Genomic DNA, 24,816 nt, shown 5'->3' with positions numbered 1-24,816 from the left:
CACCAAGAGATCATCGCACTTTCATAGACACACAAGCACACTCGTCACGTTATGCGACTATGCTCTTTTTTAAAGTCGTTCCACGTTGGTACCTCCTGAAATAAATCATATAACATGCAAATGATATCGTCCACATCACATGAACACGTGAAGGTGAAGGGATAAAAGGGAACACAATATGCACACTTTTACCACTAATTGCTCTCGTTGCAGTTCAGGAGAGGTGCGAATTCGTGACAAAATCTGTCTGTGTTTACAAGCCGTCGAAGCACGTTTGTTTTCAGCGAATTCGAAGTCCCTCGTCCCAACACGTCGATTCCATTTACGAAGATGAAAGCGACAACTTTGATTCTCTTCAGCGTCACCGTGCTGGGGCTGGTGCTGTCTACTTTTGCAGAAGATGTGGAGGAAGGTGAGATAGATTTATACATTGTCAAAATCTTCATTTCCAAACAGTTTGTGTGTGTGTGTGTGTGTGTGTGTGTGTGACGAGACTCGGAAAATGACAGGCGTATTTTTTTTTTTACACTCAAAATTTCCAAGTACCATGATGATAAGAAAACGTGACTGATAATCAATTAAGTTAGGAAAAAATGTTGCCGAATATCAGAAGTTTTGCTGTCCAGTTTCGCACGTAGTGCGTGTGAAAGTATAATGTATAAATAAATAATTCAATTTTTGAGATAGTGTAAGCAAAATACAAAATGCAGCCAAAATGCACAGTGAACATTCGAATTCGTCATATTTTTAGAGCATTCAAAAGTGTAAAATGGATGTCATTAATATTCGCTCTATAATTCATTCAAGTTTAACACGGAAGGACACGCATGACTAAAGTTAGGGCATTCGATTTCGCCAACGGATATTCATTTCATATAATACTGTATTAACTTTAGCACTGCATTTACATGCATACAGAATTACAAACATGACGGTGTATAATGTTACTGGTTCAAAGATTCGTTTTTGTATGAATCTTGTAACTTATTCTTTAGATGCACATTTCGCTTTCTGTTTTTATCATCTATTTGATGTCTGATTATAATCAAGCTATATCAATAAGCTGACGATCTCCTGGGTATTTGCTAGACATTATTCATATTTTTGCATTTTTATTCCAATGTTTCATATGAGTGTGTGCATTATAACGTTTCTGTCAAGAAAATGATATTGTTTATTATGATTTCTGGTCAATGGGTATAATATATTGAAAAACATTTTGTAAGTGGTCAAAAGAAAATGCATTAAAAAAGAAAATTTACAAAGATAACGAAAAAAGATACTTAAATTTAACAGAAGGGAAGGATAATTACTTTTATCGAAAAGCCAAAAAAAAAATTCTCACGCAGATGCTATTTTCGTTTTTGGGCTATCCAATAAAAGTGATCTTTATTGGCGACCTAGAATCGACAAATATTGAAATAAAGGACCCCCTCCCTGAAAAAAGGCAATTAGGTCATTAAGTGGAAGAAGATAGAAACATGAGAAAGCTATAAAAACAATTATAGAACACCTAGTATACAATACTATCCATGTGCCAAAATTGAATGCCCTTTACAACCTAACTTCAGTTGGCTTCGCGAGCGAAGTTGGTTGCACTATGTACGAATTCGATTGTTTACTCTAGAGACCCTGTAGCGAATATGAATGTCGAATGGCGATTTTGACGCCTTATGACGAATTTGAATGAAAATTGCAAATTTCAGCTACCCTGTCTATTACGAAATGGAATGACCAATATAATATCTGTACTCTTTCACGAATACGTTCAAAACTGAATGACCGACCTATACTCTTGTGTACGAGAATTGAACGAGAAAACCTATACTTTCAGTTATCATGCCACAGGATTATTATGTCCTTGCAATACTTTCCTAAGTGCTATATTGAAATGGAGAGAATAGTTTAGGCTCTGCGGGTCTCTAAAGCAGGATATTCTAATAACTATGAATATACAAATAATATATTTTGTATTGTTCTTCTATTATGTACGGATTCGATTGTTGACTTTGGAGGCTCTGTAGTGAATTTGAATGCCCATTGGCGATTTTAGTTGCCCTATAAGTAACGAATGAGATGCTTTGTTTTGTTATGTTTGTGTCATTGTTATTTGCCATTGTTGAAACGTTACATATATATCATGTATATTGTCAGTTATAATATGCTTTACAATGCAGTGCATTGTGATTTAGCCTTCGGACTACAACTTTGCATGTTTTCTCTTTTTGATATACCATTATCAATCAATCAATCTTGTCTGACCGTAGAAAGAATAATTGCACTCTCTGAGCCGGACAGGCTTGACGCAAAGGAAGAACTAGAGGAAGCGGCCATATTAAAGGAGGAGGAAGCTGATGATATTGTCGAGGCGGCACCCGGGTCCATATTGAATCATTTGTACGGGCCTCAATCGTATCTTGGAGATCCTGCTCCTGAATCAGATGTTAGTCCATCAAGTCTTTTTTTAATCATTCATTTATTTTTCTTCCCATCTCCAACAGAACATGTAAAAACATTTTTTTTTACATAAGATATAAGTGCATATATATATATATATATATATCGATATTACAATCTGTGAAATGAAATTTATGGATATACCATTGATAGGGTTAAAAAAACAACCCACAAGTCTTTGCTGTATTCGGAAATTAATAAATACCCCAACTTAATGTAAGCATCAATATTCTGCACGTCACCTTACTTTTCCTCATAAGATATGTATAGATAAATGCATATACACACACATAAACGAATATAACATTTTACATTTTTTTTTAACGAAATGACTTATCGAAAAAAGGAAAAAAAAATGATGTTTTGTTTTACTCCTATATACCCTGATGTTTTATAGTGCAAATTGCATATACATTGAGAAACGGAGGGGTGGGGGTTATGTGCCCGCGTATACAATTATGCGTAGGTAAATAAATGAAAATAAGTTCTAAACTGATGACGTTTCTATATCAGTATAGTCACATATGCCCAAATACAGATTACATAATGTACTCTTCTAACAAATAATATTTTTCTTGAAAATAACGATAAGTTCTACCTCTGGTATAACCTAACTAAACACTGTAGTCCAAAGCGTGCACCAGTCCTTTTTTTTTTTTGTTGGCACAAGTTTTATATAACTTAGTGCTTTTGCGTGTTCGTACGATCGAATTTCTTATTTCAAAGAAAATATTGCACGATAATGAATTATAATATTTTGACCACAACATATTTAGATGGATTAATTCATATACAGAGTTCAGTCAAAGGGATAAAAGGGAAAAACTGGCTCACTGTCAAAACAAAAACAGAGAAACGCTGTATAGGATAAAAGTTTACAATTGTAAGAATTCAGGGGGAAATGGTGAGAATTCAACAACAATTGTGGAAGAGTCACAACTGACCGAATGTAAATTGTGACTGTGAAAAAAATACTGCTCCTCTCAGATCGTCGAAATTTTGGTCCCGTTATACTTCAACTTGGTTCAGCGAATGCTATAATATTTCATTTCATTTTAAAGCTATTAATGATTATGTATCTGAAAGAATTTGTGATCTTGTAAATAAAGTTTGATTTTTATATAATCGAACTCAAAATATACGACAGGGGTAAAGAAAGAAAAACTCCACGTAAGACTGATATATTATGATATAAGAGACCATAATGCAATATTGTTACATGTTGTTCAGATGCACTCAAATTTTCACCCATTTATATCTCATTCATTGTATTTACTTTGAAAAATCTTCGGGAGACATCTCGCACCGTTCAATAAACGCATTTAGTTTCTGGATAGTAGTTAAAGGACAAGTTCACCTTCATAGACATGTGGGTTGAGTGAATGCAGCAATATAACGCATCAGTGAGAGTTTGAGCAAAATCGGACAATCCGTTCAAAAGTTATGCATTTTTGAAGTTTCTGCTCAGTCACGGCTGGATGAAAAGACTTCTATAGCTTGTGATGTCACATGAGTACAACGATATAAAAAAAGAATAAAGAAAATTCAACATATTTCCATTTTTCTTGCATAACAAAAGAACACTCGACTTCTCTCTTTCAGAAGGCAGGGGGAATAATATTACCCTTAACATACGTCAGTAGCAAGTCGAAGAAATGTGCACTTTATTAAAAAAGTACAGTTTTGTGAAATTCTCTTTTTTATTTTCCTTATATGGTTGTACGCATGTGACATCATACATTGTAGGAGTCTTCTCTTCCAGCAGTGACTGCGCAGATACTTAAAATAATCGTAACTTTTGAACGGATTGTCCAATTTTCCTCAAAATTTCACTGATGTGTTCTACTAATATTGATGCATTCTTTTAATCCTTATGTATATGAAGGTGGACTTGTCCTTTAATAGAATGCGTAAATGGCTTGCTTTGTGAGAATAAAAGACAAGGTTTCTTTATAAGGACCTCGGAAGAAATGAGATCTGGGAAATATTAAAGCAAGATATCATTCAGAGGGGTGAAGGCTCAGGTGTGAGTTTCTTCAATTTGTCTTCCCCCACAAATGAAATTTGTTAAGACCGCAACTGTTAATATACAGATCAGCAGTTGCGATCTTAACAAATTTCATTTGTAGAGGGAGCCAAACTGAAGGAACTCACACCTGAACTAGGAAATATGTACAGAATATGAAAACAATATATCAGACAACATAAAATGACAGACAGAATGAATAAAGAGGGATAAAGAGAGAGAGAGAATGAAAGAAATAGAACGAGATGTATTGACTGACAGGCAAAGGGATGAGTTGTAGACTAAGCTTCTTCATGGCCACAGAAATTTAAAATAAAAAGATAATTCCATGGGTGCACTTTTTTATTTTTTAAAATAGGAGTATTCCTCACTAGTCAGACAAAAGAAAGATAGAAGGAAAGAAAAACAGAAAAGGAGAAACAGAGGGTAACCATGGTAACACGAGGAGTTACGGTTATGGACAGCGTTTTGATATGTGTTGGGTTCAGTTTGATGTGAGGATTTGGATTCGGGTTATGTTTGTTGGTATAAAATTTATAAATTTTATGAATTTATTAAATTTTTGTTTGGCTTAGCGTGCAGATATTTCATGGGAGCAATTGTCGCAATTTCGTGGGTGATAATGTCGTTGAATCGAAAAAGAGAGATTGAAAGAGAGAGGGAGAGAGAGAGAACGAACGTGCGAATGATCAAAAAGACGCAGAGATATCATGATGCACGGACTGACTGAAAAACAGCCGTGGCTGATGTTAGTACCGTGGTTAAATAAAATGAATGAATGAATGAATGAATTGTTATTAATCATTATTATAATTAATATTTTTTGGTGGAGTAGACTTACAGCAGACAGTCTTTTACCATTCGCATCATTACATTTAAGAACAACATTAATGATATTGAATGTCTAGTCCAAACAATGTTTATGAAATTAATTAACAAAAAAAAAGTTCTGCAACAAAATAAACGCATTAATTTTAACAAACACTCGCACATAATAGTTTAAACAAATTACGTCAAACAGGATGGTGCATCAGCCCAGCAAATCGATATTCAAGTATCAATTAATTTACAGACACTGTTAATTATGTTGTATACTTATTCCTGCAAATCCATACGGCACATGTCTCAAGAACCAAGGCAGCATTATCAAAGCATTTCAACCTTGCTCATGACTATCAACTGATATATATACTGTATATTGTGACTCTCGTCCACAGCTCCATACATTACACTCTTATGCTCTTTTTCGTTTGTCAATATTCATCCATTTACAGCTCTCCCTCGCCCCCCCCCTCTTTCCCGAACTTAAATGCTCAATATGTTTATGTGATCAAGCAGTGTTTAAATTTAATATTATCCGTCAAATTAATCTAGCCGTATTATATAATACGTGGCATGCATATAGGATCAATCATATGTTTATGTGTGTGTATGTGTGTGTGAGATGACTCTAAATACATGCTTTCATGTTTCTACAATCATTGTTAATGTTACTCATTACCTTCATCCAGGACTAGACAACAAGTGACATTAAAAGGACGAGGAGTGGTAAATATATTCCTTCTCCAAACTGTAGCATATACTTCTCTTATTTTTTTATCTTTATCTTCAAGTATTTTGATTAGATACATGTAATCAAATTTGATTAAAGTGAAATCAAGCCTGGTCATTCGTGACTTCTCCCCCTTGCACTTGCACCTTTCACCGCCCCCCTTTTTTTGTTGTTGTTGCGAGTAATCAAAATCCTTGAGGAAAGGTCTTTAGCCGCTCTGTTCGGAGTAAGGGATGTCAGCTTGTCAAATATCATAACGTATTGTGACGACACTTGCAACATTTGACTGACACGACTGTCATGACAGTGAAAATGCACCAATTTACTGCATGCATTTTGTTTCCTATAAATGATTTTATTGATTATGTTTGAAGACTTGATCTGCCTCAAAAAATGTTAATTAGCCAAATTTGGTGCTATTGTATTTCCTTTGTACATTGCATTCTTGAAAAAAAAAAGTTGCTGGAAATAATCTGAAATTAAAATTGAAAAGTACATGTATCAGTTTACGTCTCCCATTTTCCTCATTTACAAAAACGTCATTTTTACACTTCTCGCTTTTTTATCTCTCTGTCTCTCTCTGTCTCTCTCTTTCTTTTAATAAACCATACACATTCTTCGGCTTATGACTATGTTTGATTTTAATAGATCCAGATTTGGATCATTCTTAAAGGTTTGTATTTTCCTTTACAAGGACAAGGAACACACTGATAGAGGCAAACGTCCGCCTTGTTAAGCGGATGATAAATCAATTAGTCTTTATATTTTGCTTGAAATGGAATTGTTGTACTGTGTCACAGTGACCTGAATCAAAGCAGAAATGAAATTGTGGAGATGCTTGAATAACTTTTCTTGACTTCGTTTTATTCAGACAACTAAAGAAATTTCAGTACTTATATATAGTATATCATATTGGTAGCACAGAAGATACTGTGTGTATAAACATTAATCACCTGATCATCTCCCTCCAAGACACACATCAGTCGTTGTGTCCTGATGTCTCTGATGTGTGAATGCTTAAACAAGCAATCCAGGGTTCGAATCCCGTCTGGTTTGAATCCCAGTCCCGAGAATTAAATCCTCGTTGAGACCTATAAGAGACCTAAAGACCTCATTTAATTTTCAGCAAAAAAAATGCACTCATAGAAAAGGAATAGTGTTCATCCAGAAGACAACGCATTGTTAGTCTCTAAGCATTTAATGTTACAAAGTATTAATCAGTTGAAAATAATATGACAATCTAACGTCTCTCTCAATGATCATATCAAACTCTTTAGAATGAAATAAAGACATAGAATTTTCACAAAGTTTTAGCCATTCTTAATTGTAATTTTGCAGTTTATGAGAGGAAATACTATACGTAACTCGAGGATTGTAAAAATACAGAAATTTGAGCCGACAAGCTCATGGAAAACACAGTTGAGGTTCATCTTTTAAAACACACACACACACACACAAACACACACCACGCACTCACACACACACACACACACACACGCACATACAGCAAACAAATAAACAAAAACACAGTCGAATGACCATAGTTGTCAATGTGTTTCTTGTCTCTTTCAATTCCTTCAGGCTTCCGGCTGCATCGGTACTTCCGCACATGACTGCAATTACTACCGTGGCCACAAGAGTACATTTTGGAGATGGTTGCATGCTGTCCAATCGTTTGGATTAAGTAATATTACTAAGATTGATGAAATTTGGAAGGCTAGTGACGTCTCCCATTGTGAGCTTAACGATTTGCGTTGAAGCAACCTAACAAATTGACCCCTTGATGTTATTGTTAGGAGATTCCAGGTGCGGGAAATTGATGTGATTTTTCGTTCTTTGATCTGTTTTAAATGCCTTTTTTTCCCACCACAAATACATCGCATGTCAATAAGAAAACATCTTGATTTGAAAAGCTGCGTTACATTTTCATGCTAAAAACATACATCTTTGCTAGTAGATAAAAAAAAAGATACTCTCCTTTTCAAGAAGTTAAAATCTCAGGCTGAATTCTCAATTCAGCGTAATTTTCTCATCTAGCAATATCAATACGATATAAGTAAAAAAAAAAAAAGCACCGACAGGCCTATATCCACCATTAAGATTCAGATAATAATATATACAGCCGAGACACTATTAGAGCCTACTTACACCATGAATGTATGACGAAATAACAAGTAATGCCAATTACGGCAACGGTAGCCCGACTCGTACTGATGGTGATGGGATTTTCAATCAAATTGCACTGCTGATGTGTATGTATTTGGAAGCCCAAGAACTTGATAAGGACAGATTAAAATGCACATACACGTAAACAGGAAAGGTGTATTTTCATTCCATAACGTGAAACGGTTTCAGTTCAGCAATACGAGTCATGTATGCACACTAAACGTGTATGGACTTGGAAGTAATAATACAGCGAACCTTTGGTATTGAAAACAGAGGATGAATTTAGATGGAATGCACGTCGTTTGTTGCATGGAATTTCGAATATGAGTATGCCAGTGATGATAACTATATGATATTCCCTCCAAATATGCTTTCAGTTAGTCTCATAATAAAGAGTTGATGCTTGTAACTTCCGAGTCTTGTGGTCACGTCCATTTCTTCGAGTGACGTCATTCAGCACTTGGACTGGAGAAAGAAACCAGAGGCAAAGAGGAAGAGAGAGAGAGGAAGAGAGAAACAAAACCCTTAAAATATTGAAATGGTAAGAAAGGCTATCGCTTATAGTATAGGAATATAATCAAGGGAAGTGTAGAACATATTTCGTTTAGAGGAAAGGGCAAAGCACAAGGACACAACAATGAAACGGCCTACAGTGATTTTTGTGAAGTATAAAAGTATAATCACACACTCACACACACATCTATATGTATATAATAAAATGTATATATATATATATATATATATATATATGAATAGATCAATAAATAAATGTATATATATATATATATATATATATATATGGAATATGCATATATAGACATAATGTACACACATATAGACCTATATGCATTTTTAATGTGTTGTGTTCTTCAAATACATGTGTTTTTTTTATGTACCTTATATCGATGGTTTCATACTTTCCTGAAGCGCAGGATTGGTTTTATAAAGGCTTACAGAGCATGGAATCGAGGCTGCGGAATGTTTACATGGTGTACGGTGGATGTGGAGGGTCGGGGAGTGGGAGGGGTGACAGAGATAGTGGTCGTGACTGGGTTATCAAGGCATATCCCTTTTATGAATATACATAGCAAGAACCTTACTACTGCCATGTCTATTCTTCTCAGACAAAACAATGAGAGTTGACCAAAACTATACCTCCGTCGTTCAAACTCTCTTGGGGCGACCAGCAGTGACCAGCACATCAAAACAATTATTAGCATTGATTAAAAACAGCTTGCCATGGTAACGACAGAGGTGATTATGTATTGCTTCAAGGCTTATCGACGGATGTATACAGTCGTTATGATATATTAACATTTTTATGAATAAAAGAAAAAACCCCAGGTACATTTACATACGCAGGACAGTTAGATTATGTCTACAGTCATGTACCATAATATTATTATTGTCAGTTAATAGTAGGGGCAAGCATGGTGTCACCGGACACCATGGTATTACCGGACACGCACATTTTTGCGTACTAATGACATTCTGTACGCGCGAGACTTCGTAGATTAGCCTCACAGAACTTTGTGTGGACCGAAATCGCAAAAAACGCCACATAAAAATGTAAAAACACGAAAAAATTCACATTTTACCTCAAATTTATAGTTGAGTGACCCGCACCTCGTTTATAGTTAATATTTATGCATGTTTGAATCACATTTCGCGACTGAAATTCCATGAAATCCCACTCACATACAGGAAAAATGCTGAAGATTCTATTAGAACCAAAAGTTCACTGATCAATATCGGAAAAATTGTAGCTATCGTCCTCAAACGCGAATGATGCGGAATAGTTGTGCGCTAAGGGGCACGCAACTCATCACCCACGCGTGCAGCTCCCATAGACAAAGCACGTATACTCTAACCAGTTGTCGATTTCTCACAAGGTTTTATTGCGTGAACTGTTCGAAATGGTCAAGACAGACATTTTACTGTAAAATACGAAATTTGAGCTTCATTTGCAGATTTTTTGTGTGTGTCATCCGCTCGGTGAGAATGTGTACGGTGATTTGTGGGATGAATTGTGATTGTGGTTCAAGGATTAGGTGCGAAAGACCTCGATTATTCGATTACGAAAATAGCGTCCGGTAATACAATGCGATTTTGCACCGCGCAAAAAACCACTATTTTTAGAGGGGTATGTTTGAAGCATATTTTCTAAAAACTGGAACGAAGAAATGACGTAAGTTGGCTGAATTCGTAATTTCCATGAGTCTGTGAATAAGTGGTGTTGTTTTTAGCCGAAATTTCATTCTATGAGTGCGGAATTCAAAGCCACAAAGAAAAGCGTCCGGTAATAGGATGTTCCACCCTATGTAGCGTGTTGAACAAGAGATAATGACCTTCGGTAGGCCCACAAAGAGACAGCTAGATCGGATAGAAACACAAAGGTTGTACTTCTAGCATGTCTCCGCGTGTTCTGTTTGAATACCTACCGCTAATTCCACCGTGTCTCCGTATTCCTTATCGGGCGAGCCCCGGCGGAATTTCTCACAGATGATGGCGAACCGCCGCTCCAGCTGGAGATCTGTTATGATACACCACCGAATACAGGCAGCGCAGCTGGACACAAGAGTGATCAGGAGGATGACCCCAAGAAAAGCAAAGGCACAAATTACCGGCCACTGGACTGTATAAAAGGAAGTAAAAACCACGAACATGCTAAAAAAAGGAGGGTCAGAATGCATCGCCAAATGTCTTAGCTTCTCCAGTTTTACACATACTCGCTCCCCCTCCACACACACACACACTCACAAATTCCTAAACAATATTGTAGGTTGCCGGTCAATTTCATGAAAGCAACCTTTAAAACAAGAAAGAGTTGCGATTTTTAATTCTCATAAGCAGACATTACAACCACAGTAGCAGCAGCAGCAGCACCAACAACAAAAATCTATATTTAGTCACATTCCTATATAATATGTAAAATTATGACATTAACTGTGAAATGCAGCAGCGATGTGGCCGTACCGTATGGTGATGCATATTCAGGGTGTGTATAATAGTGGATGGTGCCAGATTGCGTTGAAAATGGGCCTAGTTTTGTTTTTCCTAAGAACTATCTTTTTAAAAAGACTATAATCATACGTTTATGGTCAAAAGAAAGAGAGACAAGAGCTCTACTAATGTGCACAAAAGTTTCAGTTGAAGAGGAAATCATTTTGCTGTTAGAATACGTTGAGTTAATCTTCAGATCCTAAGTTCTGTTGTGGAATGGTTTTTCTTGTCTTTGGGAAAATGGCACAGATAATTCACCAATCATTATCTACTTTTTCAGTTCCAAAGACGGTGTCTCGATGTCTGAGTCCAAAACACGTATTAACGCCGTATTGTGACGGCATTTATTCATGGCTTGCTATCATTTCTGCTTGACCTTTTGCTTCTCGAATACTCAAAAGTATCTCTATAAGCTTGCAATATGAAAGAAATAAGACTTTTTTGCGTATAAACTACGGCTGATGGCATCAGTGTGTGATTTCTCACAATAGACAGGCGGTTATCTGCTGAACCGAATAATTTATATCTCGCCGTTCAAAAAGAAGTTATGCAATCAACGAATTTCACTCAAGCTGATCATTATCTCACAAACTGTCCCTGAGTACCATTGCCGTATACTGAGAGTATTCGCAGTTTTGACAAATTTTATATTCAGGCTGTCAGTTGGTATACAATGATATATATTGCATAAGTTTATCGTTTCAATTCACCATTGACAAAATTACATTAAACTTCTCGGTTTCATGTTGTTTACTTCATGTTATGTCAAATGCCGCAGAAACTGACTGTAATCAAGGAAGTACATTTAGTTTCACACACGCACACACACACACATACACAAAACAAAATGAATTTTCGCTCTTTTTAAATTTAATTCTCTCCTGTAAGATATAAACTCCTCAAAAAATGTTCTGCAAGTCCAATTTGACGTATCATATTTCTCTCAAAACTATATCATTTCATTCAAATGTGACATCATAAGAAAGCCTGATTACTTATCTTTAAAATGACACCTCACTTGCTATGATTGCGTATTCCTGGAATGCGCAGTATCATTGAGTATGAGGAAAGGCCAAATTATATGTGAAATGTTGCAAAATAGAGCAAACATGTTATGTCAAACAGTGTAATCAGCCGGTAATTCCCATTAATCGCTTTGTCGTTTCAGGGAAGGAATGTGCTTGAAAAGAATGCATTGTGAGATTATCATTAGATTCCAGGCTTCATCCATGAATTAAAAAGTATCTGCAGATCAAAATTAAACATAAAGGTTGACCAAAAAGTCATCTAATGTCTAGGAAATGGGAGTTTTTGAAAGTGCTGTCGTTTCAGCATTACTTAGTCAAGTGGCCTTTTTTCATCAAAACTGTACATTATCAATAACAGAGTTGTTGCGACTTTTCACTTTCGATCTGTCCCCATACTCAGCTGTTTTGCACATTCCAAGAACACCCAGTCATAGCAAGTGAGGTGTCATTTTAAAAAAGGTAAGTAATCAGGCTTTCTTATGATGTCACATTTGAGTGATAAAGTTTTGAGAGAATTATGATACCATTATACGTCAAATTGGACTTGCAGAACTTTTTTTGAGGAGTTTATATTGTTGTACTAACAGTTACAAACTATCCAGCTTGAGGACTTTCACCTTCAATCATCATTCACATTTACGGTGTCGGACGACTTTGCTTCGTTTTAGAACATCATTATTCTTTCACTGTTCGGTTAACAATTTGAAATATAAACGCGTGAAGTTAATGCATATAAGATGATGTTGATTGTGGTAACAATACTATGATCAAGTAGGTCTATCTGTTTATCATACACTATTTCCATTACCAATTAAATCGAAATCCTGCTCATCTGTTGTGATATTTGAATCAGTTCCCGTCGTTCTCAATGCAGGACAAGGTGTTCCTGCAAATGATCCGCATGGCGTTGTTTCAACATCGTATAGTGTATTGTCATGGCCCTCGTCATCATGGTCATGATCCTTTCTATAGGGCGATGTCGCCTTAGCTGCTGTGGATGCCGACGTCCACGTCGTTGCTCTTGAAAATACCTCGTCTTCCTCCTCTGTTGACATGTAGCTTGTTTTGTTGACACTCGTGGCCAACGCGGTTACTGATGTCGTTCCCTCAGGCGCTGCCGTAATGAGTGACGTTGGACTTGCTGTGCTACTGTTAGAACTCGCACCCTCTTCTCTTTCTTGGCAGGTGACTGAACGTTTTCGGGGAGTGCAAATAGAAGTAAGATTGATGGACTTTCTTAGGTTTTTGCAGACAGACAGATGAACTATGAATCACATGACATTGAGAGGACTATCATCTCCATTCGACAACAATTCATCATCGACAACATATATTAGGGCCTAGATCTTCCTTCCTTCAGAGAGACATGTATAGTTGAATATCATCAATACTGACCTTGCTTGCGAACATGACCTCTTAGTATGAATAGACCCCATTTTAACTTCATCTTGTCATTCCAATACCCTCTTCGTACATTTTGCCTGTTTTCAGTGACATCAGTGATGGTCCAGCCGCTCGTTATATTCTCGCATATTTATACGTATAATTTATATCTTTGCATTAACGTTTGCAGGATATAAAATTGTGTATGCAACACATCTATCTTATCTAGAGTCCAGTCCTGCACACAGCATTAATACTAATAGTTGCATTATTCATAAATATTGTTACGCTAAATAAGCTGAAAATATGGTTGATTCTATTTGATATTTTAGAAACAAAGGCAAGAAAATTAATTCTCTCTTTTCGTACTGTTTATGAATCCGAGTATCATATCTACATCATTTAGGCCTACGTTTGCTTGATCAGGTTCCTCCCGGTGAATGGATCAATGAACATCATTTTTTTTTCATGTTTGAGCAAGATATTGAGAGTAATCCAAATTCTGAACAGGTTTTGTTGAAAGTGTCCCGAAAATGAATATTCAAAGGGCAGAACTTTAAAGGTAGGGGATACCTTTTACAGACCTCCCAAAATGCAGCAAAACATTAAACATGAACCTCAGGGGTCTTGCTTAGGCCACTGCTTAGAAATTTGGAAGTCAACAGTTATCTAAAATTTGAATAATGCACAAAACTCAACTACTCAGTAGTTCTGTGTGTCAGCCACACTTAAGCCTTTTGTTGCATTCTTCTGTATTTGTGATCTATAAACACAAATCTAAAAGTACAAGAGCTGATGTAATAACATATAGAGTGTGTGGCAAGAATGTATATAGAAATGTTTGTAAGTGTTGATGAACTTTCTTCACAAAATATACATGATGGACACACATGCAGTACATGGGTCTGCAAAGGTAGCCTAGTAATGTACTGGAATTTACGGTGAGCCCCGAAAACAATTCAATTCAAAATCTAACGGTCAAAAAAATTTACTAAATGTTGCCTTCCACTTTCAATACTTTATGGGAGTTTCTAAAATAATACTCTCTTCAACATACCACTGTATTTATACAACTCTTCATTTAAGGCGTGCAAATGGGATTTCCTACCTTTAAGATGATTTGCACTAATCAAATCTTCACATTATCACGAGTTTCATCAATCCTTGCTAGGACCAAGTTCACATATATGTATATAACAAAGATTTCTGGATGAGGTGAAACAAACATAAACAAAGAAGGCTTATATAACTATCATTGCATATTTCAAACGATTTCACAGTGGATCTTCGTCCATTGTTAATGATCCTTTACCGACAAAATCAATAGAAAGAAATACACAGTGCAGTCGGATAAGTACAAAAACGTCCGAATAGAATACAGTGCACGGATGTATTGGACAAGTGAAATGATTGGAGTAGGCATATCACGAAGTAGGCCTGCTTTTCAGGGTCATCCCGCAACACCGCGACACCCTCGAGTCATACAGCCCACGAATCGACATCGAGAACAAGCCCAGGAGTGATACAGCTCACGAGTCATACAGCCCATGATTTCGACTCTAGCCTGCAAATAAAGCCAATGACTTCGACACTTATGTAAGAACAGCGCACAAGTTCAACAGATGCAACACGGGGCTTAATGTGTCTGTCTCGTGGGCCTTATTAACTTAGTGTCGAACACATGGCCCGTATGACTCGTGAGCTGTATAACTCATGGGCTGTATGATTCGTGAGCTGTATGACTCGTGGTCTGTTATGACTCGTGGGTGTCGGTCTCGTGACGTGCACCCTGGGATTCTGGGTTCCCAGGGCAGAGGAGACCAAGAAGGTTGGTGTCATAATTGTAAAAGTTTGTTAATGTCTCCAAACATGAAATGTGCAAGATGGAACATTAAACAACGAAGTATAATACAAAGCCCTAGTTTGGGATGATGTACTCACCAAAAGCACCTTGTGCTAATAAGACAGTAATGACAATTAGCAACGTGTCCATTTTGACCTTTTGACCTTTTAACTTTCACGCCTGAGAAAACTGCAGTCGGGTCTTGGCATTTACTGGCGCAATGATCTCAAGCAACGTTTCCACCACAGCCGATGAGATGAAAGCTGCCGATTGACAGAAAAGACTCCCTGTGCGTTTCGTGGACGAAGGATGTCTTACTATCAGACACCAATCGAGCCCCGTTCCGCATCTCGCACAGCCGTTGCCTACCATGTCTTTTCGATAGGTATGGTCACAAAACCTTGAGCCCTGTCAGCACCATGGACACACTTACCGTCTTGCCTCCTCTAAGGATTCGAGAGATTGAAATTCTATACAGCTTTTCGGAAGTGTATCAGAATGCGGGTTATAGAATAGGCATATGGAGAAAAGAAAGAACGGAAGAAAGAAAAACACTAGAAATAAACAACTGTATTTTCATCACAGGTGTTGTGGACACTGTATAGGATGGTCATCCGTCTTCGTTGACATCAAGTATCATTACGTCGACTTCATGATTGATAGGTCGCAAAATCCAATGTCATCGGCCCAAATACAGGGTGTCAACTCAGTTGTTACAGTCAGTTGTATCACCATCTCTCTCCCTCTCTCTCTCTCTCTCTCTCTCTCTCTCTCTCTCTCTCTCTCTCTATATATATATATATATATATATATATATACATATATATACAATATATATGATGCTTCATTTTTATCACCTAAATATGAATATGGGGATTTGAATATGGAAAAGTTAGCTTGATCGGGCCTTAGATGCTTGAAGTATTTTTATTGATATGGCTTTTGAAATATACCCATACCGGTATATAGCCGTGATCTTGTTAGAGTTGTTTTAATTGGAAAATTAAAGCTCCAAACAAACAAACAAACAAACAACGATGTGTGTTATTCGTGTTCTCTAAATTTTGTGGTGTCTCCCTTTTTCCGAACTATTAACAAAATAAACGATAATGACGTATCGTTAAAATTACGTGAGACTAAAAGATAATTAATACCATTGTTTGTTTGTACGATAGATTAGTAGATTAAAGACTGAGCTACATCACATATCATGCATTTTTGGCGCTTTGATTTCAAAGCCATGATGAATTCAGTGTGCATATGGCTGGCTGAGACATCCAAAAACAAAGTAAAACAAAGCGATCCTAATAGAAGTTGGGTCCCACCTTATAATGGATAGCTCTGTTTTGGATATCTCCGTCATTTCAAAACCAATTTTCATCAAATGAACGTTGAATCCCCCTGGAATTACATGTTCTTTTATATTTCACGAGGGGTTTCTCTTCTCACCACAAAAAAAAAAAAAAAAATGTTAGAAACCTGAAATTAGTTTTCAGTTAATATTATAGATCCCTTTAAGTGATTCCTGGCTTTTAAAAAAAATAACTACAAAAAGACCCCAAAAGAGGCACATCGCAAAAATCTTAAGTGTGTACTTGAGAAAATAAAGGGCAGGAGTTGTTTTGAAACCAGGGAGGTTCCCACCTCCCTGTTGAAACTACACGTTCCCTGAATTGTTGCTTTTGGTTTATACCAAGAGTACCAAGTTTACGGGGGGGGGGGGGGGGGGGCGAGAGAAATGAAAGGGTAATTCCCCGCCTTGCTTGTAGCGTTTGCTGCTACTACTAATTGATCAGACCCATGCAGAAGCAACAGGCCCACCTTCACGTCTTAGTAGGAGCAGCGAATTTACTGGCGCTCGCGGGGCTTTTTTCTTGTTACGAAACCAGTGCCGGTTGGGTTACGCAAGCCACGCCAGCGCCAAAGCACTATAGTTATGAAAGCGCTCAGCGCTTGTGAGCTTGATTGACTGACTGTACACTTTACAGACAATCTTTAACCCGACTCTGCTTCTCTTGAGAGGTTCTGTTGGCTATAAGCATCTAAACTACCACCTAGGTAGCCTACTTTTTGACGAAACAGAAAGCCTCACCTAATGAGTCAACGCCAACAAGTTAAGAGAAGGCCGATACGATTGTCAACGAGTAAATTTACCACTTCACTTCTCAGTTCACCAGCAACACAACGCGGGTGTACACTACTAGTATCTAACGTTTAATAATACCATCGCCGTCGCCTGCCGCTTCGTTTCCCCTACTCGTATTACTCCCACAGCATCAACAAGGCATAGGGAGACGCCGAAACAGCGGAGTTCAAGCCTCAGCTCTCTGAGGCAGTTTGTCACACTTTGTATCGAACTTCAGACTCAAGGTAAGTTGGCGTGAACTTAGGCCTACGTTAGATCACGATCGCAATATAGTGAACAGAGGCAGATTTTCTAGTTGGGAGCACACTCAGCTGGAGTTTCTTTGACGTCTTCATTGTCTTGATCTACTACCTTGTCACCTGCTTGGGGATTTGTAGATCCACTAATCTAAAAAGGGAATTCCAATCTGATATTTATTTTTCCATAGTCACATCAGTTCGGGAAACCCACTCACAAGGGGGGCCCCTCCTTATAAGTAACCCGTCCCCCTTATAAGTAACCCCGTCCCCCTTATAAGTAACCCCCGGGGCATCCCTTATAAGGAGTCTCCACGCTTTTTTGCAATGCAACGCGAAAATGAAAGGACTGCGGCAATTCGCTTGATTATGTCCATAAAGCTTCACAAGTTTCCTAGTTACGCACGAAATTTGAGCAAAATCGGTTTGAGGCATCATATCTAAAATCATGGATTTAAATGCGATGTCAAACGACCCGTGCGAATGCTGAAATGCGAGCGATTACTGGCGTGAGTGTCGCCAGGCGCGGCGGCGCGGCAATGCTTGAGTGCAGACGTGGCGACTGAGTACATGTACTGACGGGGTTACTTATAAGGGGGACGGGTTACTTATAAGGAGGGGCCCCCCTTGTGAGTGGGTTTCCCGAACTGACATAGGTCTAGGCCTATTTCGTTTTTCTTTTGAGAATTGTTCCTTTTTTTTTTAAAGATGTTATCAGTCAAATAAGAGGGTTTTTTTTTTAATGCCTCTCAGTGGATAGATTCTGGCTAAGTCAAAATAATTAAGGAAAGACTTCTTTTTGAGACAGCCACCCCAATCACACTTGTAGAACAACTACTAAATCAGTGCAGATCTATACAACTCTACCTAGCCTAACCTTGCTTATGATACGCACGGATGCGCACCCACTTTTGGATGGCTGTCTCAAAAGGAACTCTTGCCATAATTAAAATTAAAAACCCACACCAAGTTCATGAGATGTACGAGATAGCCACACCAGGCATTTGTACATTAACGACATCAAGATCAAGTCCAAGGTCTGACCTCCCGGAGCATCCCTTGCTCAAATTTGTGTGCATGCAAGTTGGCCCTATTAATTCTTCCAAGTACGTGCTATATGTACAATGTAGCAGATGGTCGAATTTGGGACAGCATTATGGTTGAAATATGGGGGCTTGCTGTAAACTTATTTGAAAAAAAAAAAAAAAGAGAATTGAAACACAAAATGCAATGTGCATTTTATTTAAGCTTAGGGGAAGGGTAGGGACTAGAGGGTAGTGTAGATAGAGTGGTATGGCAAAACTAAAAGTGGGGGGTATACTGGAACCTTCACATGCTGTCTGTTGATTGAACAAAATTGAGGATGCTGTTGTTTTATAGCCTGGTGGGTGAGTGTGACAGTCTAATATAGTTGTAGCAAGAGTTTGATATGTGCTATCATCACATTGAATTCTGGTAAGACATACTATTGCAGACATACAGACTGAGCTACCAGCAAAATTTAAATGAAAAATAGTAGTAAGCATGCCAGTTGCTGTAGTGGCATGTCTATTTTTATTTTTCAAGTAGAGAAAGTAGTTCTTAATTTAACTTGTCAAATTTGTCTTCACACAGATGGTTAAGTCGGCAGATTTGGCCAAAGGAGCAGCTAAGAGTAAGCCGAAGTCATCAGTGCAGAACAAGTCCAAAGCTGGCAGCGTCACAAAGAAAAAGAACCAAACTGAAGCAAATTTGAAGAAGGCTGCGAAGAAAGCAGAAACAACACCAGGGAAGAAGGGTAAGCAAATCAGTCTTGTCTTTCTTTTCTCTCCCTCTTTAAGATCTGTGATTCCACTGACAAGTCTTTGAGTCATGTTCAATTCAAATCACATTCTTTTCTAGCTTCCAGGTGTATGATACAAAAGTGTCTTCTGGGAATTGGTGTGAAAGGTTTGTGATGAGGTCTGGAACCAACATTTAGATCTCCAGCCCCAGGTTGACCAAAGTTTTTCTACCAGTTGTTCTACCAAAAAATCTTGATTTTACTTACAAAAAATGCTAAATTATTATGTATCAAAGGATTATAGCTATTGTAGTGTAGTTACTGTAGAGGGAATTTTGACAGAACAACACGTACAGTTGTCCTAACATTGTACTTTAGACCAAGGGGGAATTACTATTATTTTCTGTTATTTTCATTATTTTTATCATTTTGTTCCTATAGCACTATTTCCCTCTTTCTGATTTCTAAATAATCTGTAATCTGGGTACTGCAAAAATTTATACAAGTATTTCAAAAAGTATTAAACTAACCAATCATTTGGAAAGTCAGTAGCTTGAAGTAGACATCCAGAATAGGATAAGTTGAAATGTTATTTTGTGAGTCCATCAGACAGTGTGTTTTATGAGTCTCTCATGATAAAGATAAGAATTATAAGACTTAAGGGAAATGTCATTACAATCTTCTTTGAAGTGCCACGTAGGCACACTTGGAGCTTTCTCAGAATTTGACCTACACATCTATGTTTTCTGTTGCTGCTTTTGTGTGTTCATGCAGTGACAGATAAAAAGTCTTCAAGCGAAGAGGAAGCCATCCGCACTGAGAGGGGCTACACCGCCCCCCTCCCCAAGAAGAACGCCAAGGGGGAGCTTGTCTTTCCTGATTACCCCGAGATTCGGCCAAACATGACCCCAAAGGAGGTTCTCCAGGCAGGCAGCTTCGGCGGGACGTACTTCCGACCGATCAAGTCCTCAGTGACAGGTATGTTATGGCAGCATGGCTTAATCCACTTTGCCCATCATTCATCAATTTTCATCGCTCAAAAATGAACGCAATACATCTCGTTTTTCATCTTGCTCACACAAGCCAAAGATTTTTCAAACCATTCGAAATTTTCTCTCATTGCTATCAAAGGTAATTGACAAAAATGTATGAAAGTACTCCTAGATAAGTATGATGTCAGGGTCATGCAACGCCGCTTGCCCATTTGCCAAGGACAACTACAACTTAAATGTTTGGACTAGTAAAATGAATGGACACTATCCTTATAGAGGAAGTTCTCCTAACTTAACATGTAGATTGAGTGGATGCAGATATGCTTGTAGAGCATATCAGTGAAAGTTCTAGGAAAATTGGACAATTCTTGTAAGAATTTTCAAACTTGGTGCCACCATTACTGGATGAGGAGACATACAACAGATTCAAACTGTTAATGACATCACTGCAGAACAGTGATATAAAGTAGATATTGAGGGAATTCCACAAAGTTTCATATTTTATGGAAAGTACACATCCTGAGGCTTGTTCTTGTCATATGTGACGGATGATAAAACTCCACTTGCTTTCTGAAAGGTATAAGTCCGTTGCTCTTTCATTATGCTAGAAAAAAAAACATGTAAATAGATTCTGCTTCAGCTACTCTTTACAATCAGCCTCTTGATCGGCAGATGACTGCCGTCTCAGAATCCGCTGAAAAAGTATTTGATTTCATGCAGTGAAACAGTCATGCTCATTTGTGTTGGTTCTGTGCAGGTAGTCTGTCTTGGATATTCTGGGCAATGTGTTAAACAGATGGTATCGTATTGGTTAAGGTGAGGATTGGGCTTATAACTTTTTGTGAGATACCAAGAAAATACTTATGAAATAGTACAGAGCATACCATTCTAAGAGGAATTCAACATTTATTTGATGAAAGTCGGTTTTGGAATGGCTGAGACATCCAAAAACAAAGTAAAACAAAGCCATTGTAATAAAAGGTGGGTCCCACCTTTTATTTGGATCGCTCTGTTTTGGGTATCTCTGCCATTTCAGAACAACTTTTCATCGAATAAACTTTAAATTCCTCTTCGAATTACAGGTTCTTTCATATTTCGTAAGAGGTTTCGCACTATCTCATCAAAAAATGTTAGAAACCTGAAGTTAGGTCTCAACCAAAACTATACGATTCCTTTAATTTCTACTCTGTTTGCATCATCCATCCTTATGTCTTTCTTTGTCTGTCTGCCTCTCTCTCTCTCTCTCTCTTTCTCTCTACCTTTCTTTCTCTTTCTTTCTCCCTCTTTCTAATCCTCAGGTGAGAAATATTCTGGTGTGTGGAAGGAGCTGCCCAAGAACTGGTTAGAGGGGCTCGAAGTTTCGAAGCAGGTGAGATGCCGTAGAATGGTTTAACCCTTCTGCCCTTAAACTGTCTGCAAATGCCCATACTGAAAATCGCTGAACTACTTGCAGTTACTCTGACATGTGTGTGTGTGTGTGTTTGTGTGTGTGTCTGTGCGCATGTGTGTCCATATGTATGCATTGTAGAGTACAGTGTTAAGAAGTGTATGTGCTTCATTGCCTAATTGATGTCATCTTTGTTTTGTCTCCACAAAAACACAATTTAATTGTCTAACTCCAAGTAAAGTAGTGTGAAATTTATGGCTGCCTTCATTGAGTGGATGTGGAGAGAGGAAGAATTCAGAAACCTTTAGATATTCAAGGGTTAAGGTTATATTGACCTTCTTATAAATGTTTGAAAAGTTACATGTGTTTGATCCTTGTGGCTGTTTGTAAGCATAATATTTTAATGCCAGGTGATCAATTTATATTTTGTATTGCCTGTACAATATCTATCACACATGGTCAAGAAGACTATCCATTTATTTGAGGTGTCTGGTGACTATCCATCTAAATTGAAGTGGTCCTCCAGTACCCTGGCAGTAGTCTTTGATGGGGTAAGCTATGGGTTAAAGGTCGTAACTCCTCAGTTTCAGAGATACCGCTTTCTAGCACAAAAGAGACAGGAATTCATCTTTGTGAAAGATGTCAAATTGTGAAGTGTTATTCATAGTGAATACAGTCAACCTTGCGTAAGTCGACTTCGCATAAGTTGAATAATCACCTAAGCTGAAGGTCTTTTCAAGTCCTCTTCTCTTTATATTCTATTGATTTTAATCCCCCATAAGTTGAATTTCCTCCAAGTCAAAGGTATTTCTTCAGTCCAAATAGATTTGACTTAGGCAAGCTTGACTGTACCTCCCTGGTAGAAGTCACAAGAAGGCTGTGCTGACAGAATTCCATGAAGTACTGTGATGTCTGTCATACTAAAAAGCAGGTGGAAGATGCTTAGAAATATATATTAATTTGTAATTACACGCAAGGTAAAGAACAGTTAGAGATGCTCTCCTCAACTTGCCAATTTTATCAAAATTTATTGTGGGAGGTTCATGTGATCCTACCACATTTCTAGTAAACTTTTATTTTTCCATGTGAGACTGTATGGGGATTTTACTTGTACATCATTTTTTACTAAGTTGCTGTTTGCTCCTTCATTAGACATAAATATTTATTATGCACTACATGTATGCAAATTTGTATATCGTTCACTGTAGGTGGCATCCAGTACATATCGCGAGGACGTCAACACATACAAGGTGAAGTGCGGTGGCAGTCTAGAAATGTGGGAGAGCAGCGGATGGATCCACAAACAAGATCCCTACGGGTGGTTCATGTGGTACTGCAGGTACTGCCCAATAAAATATGAAGATCTGTACCCGAAATTCAATTCTTCCATGAAAAAAGAAAAAAGAAAAGAAAAGAAAAGAGGAGTATCTCTTTCTTCTCCTCTTCTTCCCCTTTTTTCTCCTTTCTTCCATTTTTGCTCTAAAGACATCATGGCTCTAAATGTAACTTCTCAATGTAAGGGAAAATTTGATGAAAAGATAACAGGTCATCTTAAGCTCATATTCTTCTCCTCGCTGTTATAGCACAGTGCACTGGGAGTTTGTCTACATCAACCTCTGAAACCACAAGGTTACTAATAGGCAGCTAATCTAAGCAGTCAGGCGTTCATCAATTATGCCAATTATGTCAAATATTTTACTTTTATTTCCCGACCTCCCTGACTTTCCAGGTACATATCATAACAGTAATCAATTGTTTATAGAACAATTTCAACCTATGTTAATTGAGAAATCTTGTCTGAGTTAAATGCTCCACAGCGGTCGAGCATGTTGCCTTTGTGTAGGTATTGAATATTATGAGCATGTCCATGTTCTGTCCTTGGTCCATATGAATTTGGCGTTATTGAGATTATTTATTTTTTTCTGCTCTGTGTTGAGTGGCATTATTATTCTCACTGACAAACGAAAAATATCTTTCCATCTGTTGTCACTGTATGGAATGAATGCTGTCACTGGTGAACGATTAGTGAATAGCAATGTGCATACATATTACATATACACTGTAATTACATCACCGTTCCCTCAACTTAATTTGATTGCTTGTCTCCTTAAAAGACAGTAGGCAAAGTCTGTGTTTCACATTACACCAAATCGGCTGGACTGCAGTGATCGTACTTGTACTCCTCCATTTCTATCTTGTCCAGTCGAAACCTTTCATCATGGAAGCTTCTTCATTTCACCTTATGTCCACTTCTCAGGTTCTACTTGGGGAGGCGCACAGATGACGACGAGCGACAGGTCGGCAGATGGAAGAAGTGCGCCGGCCTGAAAGGAAGGTGGCGCAACAACCTCATCGCCAAGTGCGCCCGCAGCGGCTCTGCCTTCGACAACTTTGGCGTCTCGCCCGTGGTCCGGCAAACCCTCCAGCACTGGGGCTACCGTCTCACCAAGGAAGACTTTGAGAAGGCAGCCAAGAGATTCAGGTAGCAGACACTCTTGTCTGGTTGTCAGGGAAGGGGAATTAGGGGGGGGGGGTCCTTTCAGTATGCATAGTTATGTGGTAAATGTCTTTCTCCAATATCGCCTGTGTGGATTGCCTTGTTGGAAGTCAAGATAAATACATTCCTTTTGAACAGTTCAAATTCTTAGCTCTCTGTTAGCTTATATCATATCATCACTTTTGTGAAACAGTCCACCATATTGCTGTCTTGGAGTTTACAAAATGATAAAATGATGAAATTAATGACTTTGGACTAGATGTGATAAATTGACATTTAGAGCTTTATCACAATTGAGAGGGATTGAAATATCAGTCTCAATTTATTGAAGCATTAGG

General features: G+C 37.8%; 1 protein-coding gene across 1 annotated transcript; it reads left to right on the top strand.

Moving 5' to 3' along the window:
* The first annotated feature begins 330 nt into the window (after positions 1-330).
* LOC139737116 (uncharacterized) lies at positions 331-24,467 on the top strand. Its single transcript, XM_071647795.1, has 7 exons — positions 331-412; positions 2,268-2,443; positions 19,455-19,617; positions 20,377-20,580; positions 21,893-21,963; positions 23,190-23,320; positions 24,239-24,467. The coding sequence occupies exons 1-7, from the start codon at positions 331-333 to the stop codon at positions 24,465-24,467; spliced, it is 1,056 nt and encodes a 351-aa protein (XP_071503896.1).
* The last annotated feature ends 349 nt before the right edge of the window (positions 24,468-24,816 follow it).

This window comes from Diadema antillarum, unplaced genomic scaffold (genome assembly GCF_040938485.1).
Source record: "Diadema antillarum isolate AM-2024a unplaced genomic scaffold, OU_Dant_1.0 seq00000682_RagTag, whole genome shotgun sequence".
In the NCBI taxonomy this organism is placed as follows: Eukaryota; Metazoa; Echinodermata; class Echinoidea; order Diadematoida; family Diadematidae; genus Diadema; species Diadema antillarum.
Note: the sequence above shows the minus strand (reverse complement) of the source record. Positions and strands in the feature narration are given on the sequence as shown.

Excerpts from the sequence above, each read along its gene's own strand:
- LOC139737116 (XM_071647795.1), top strand. The coding sequence starts at position 331 with ATGAAAGCGACAACTTTGATTCTCTTCAGCGTCACCGTGCTGGGGCTG. Across the intron at positions 19,618-20,376 it reads AACAACACCAGGGAAGAAGG|TGACAGATAAAAAGTCTTCA; the intron begins GTAAGCAAATCA and ends GTGTTCATGCAG. Across the intron at positions 20,581-21,892 it reads GATCAAGTCCTCAGTGACAG|GTGAGAAATATTCTGGTGTG; the intron begins GTATGTTATGGC and ends TCTAATCCTCAG.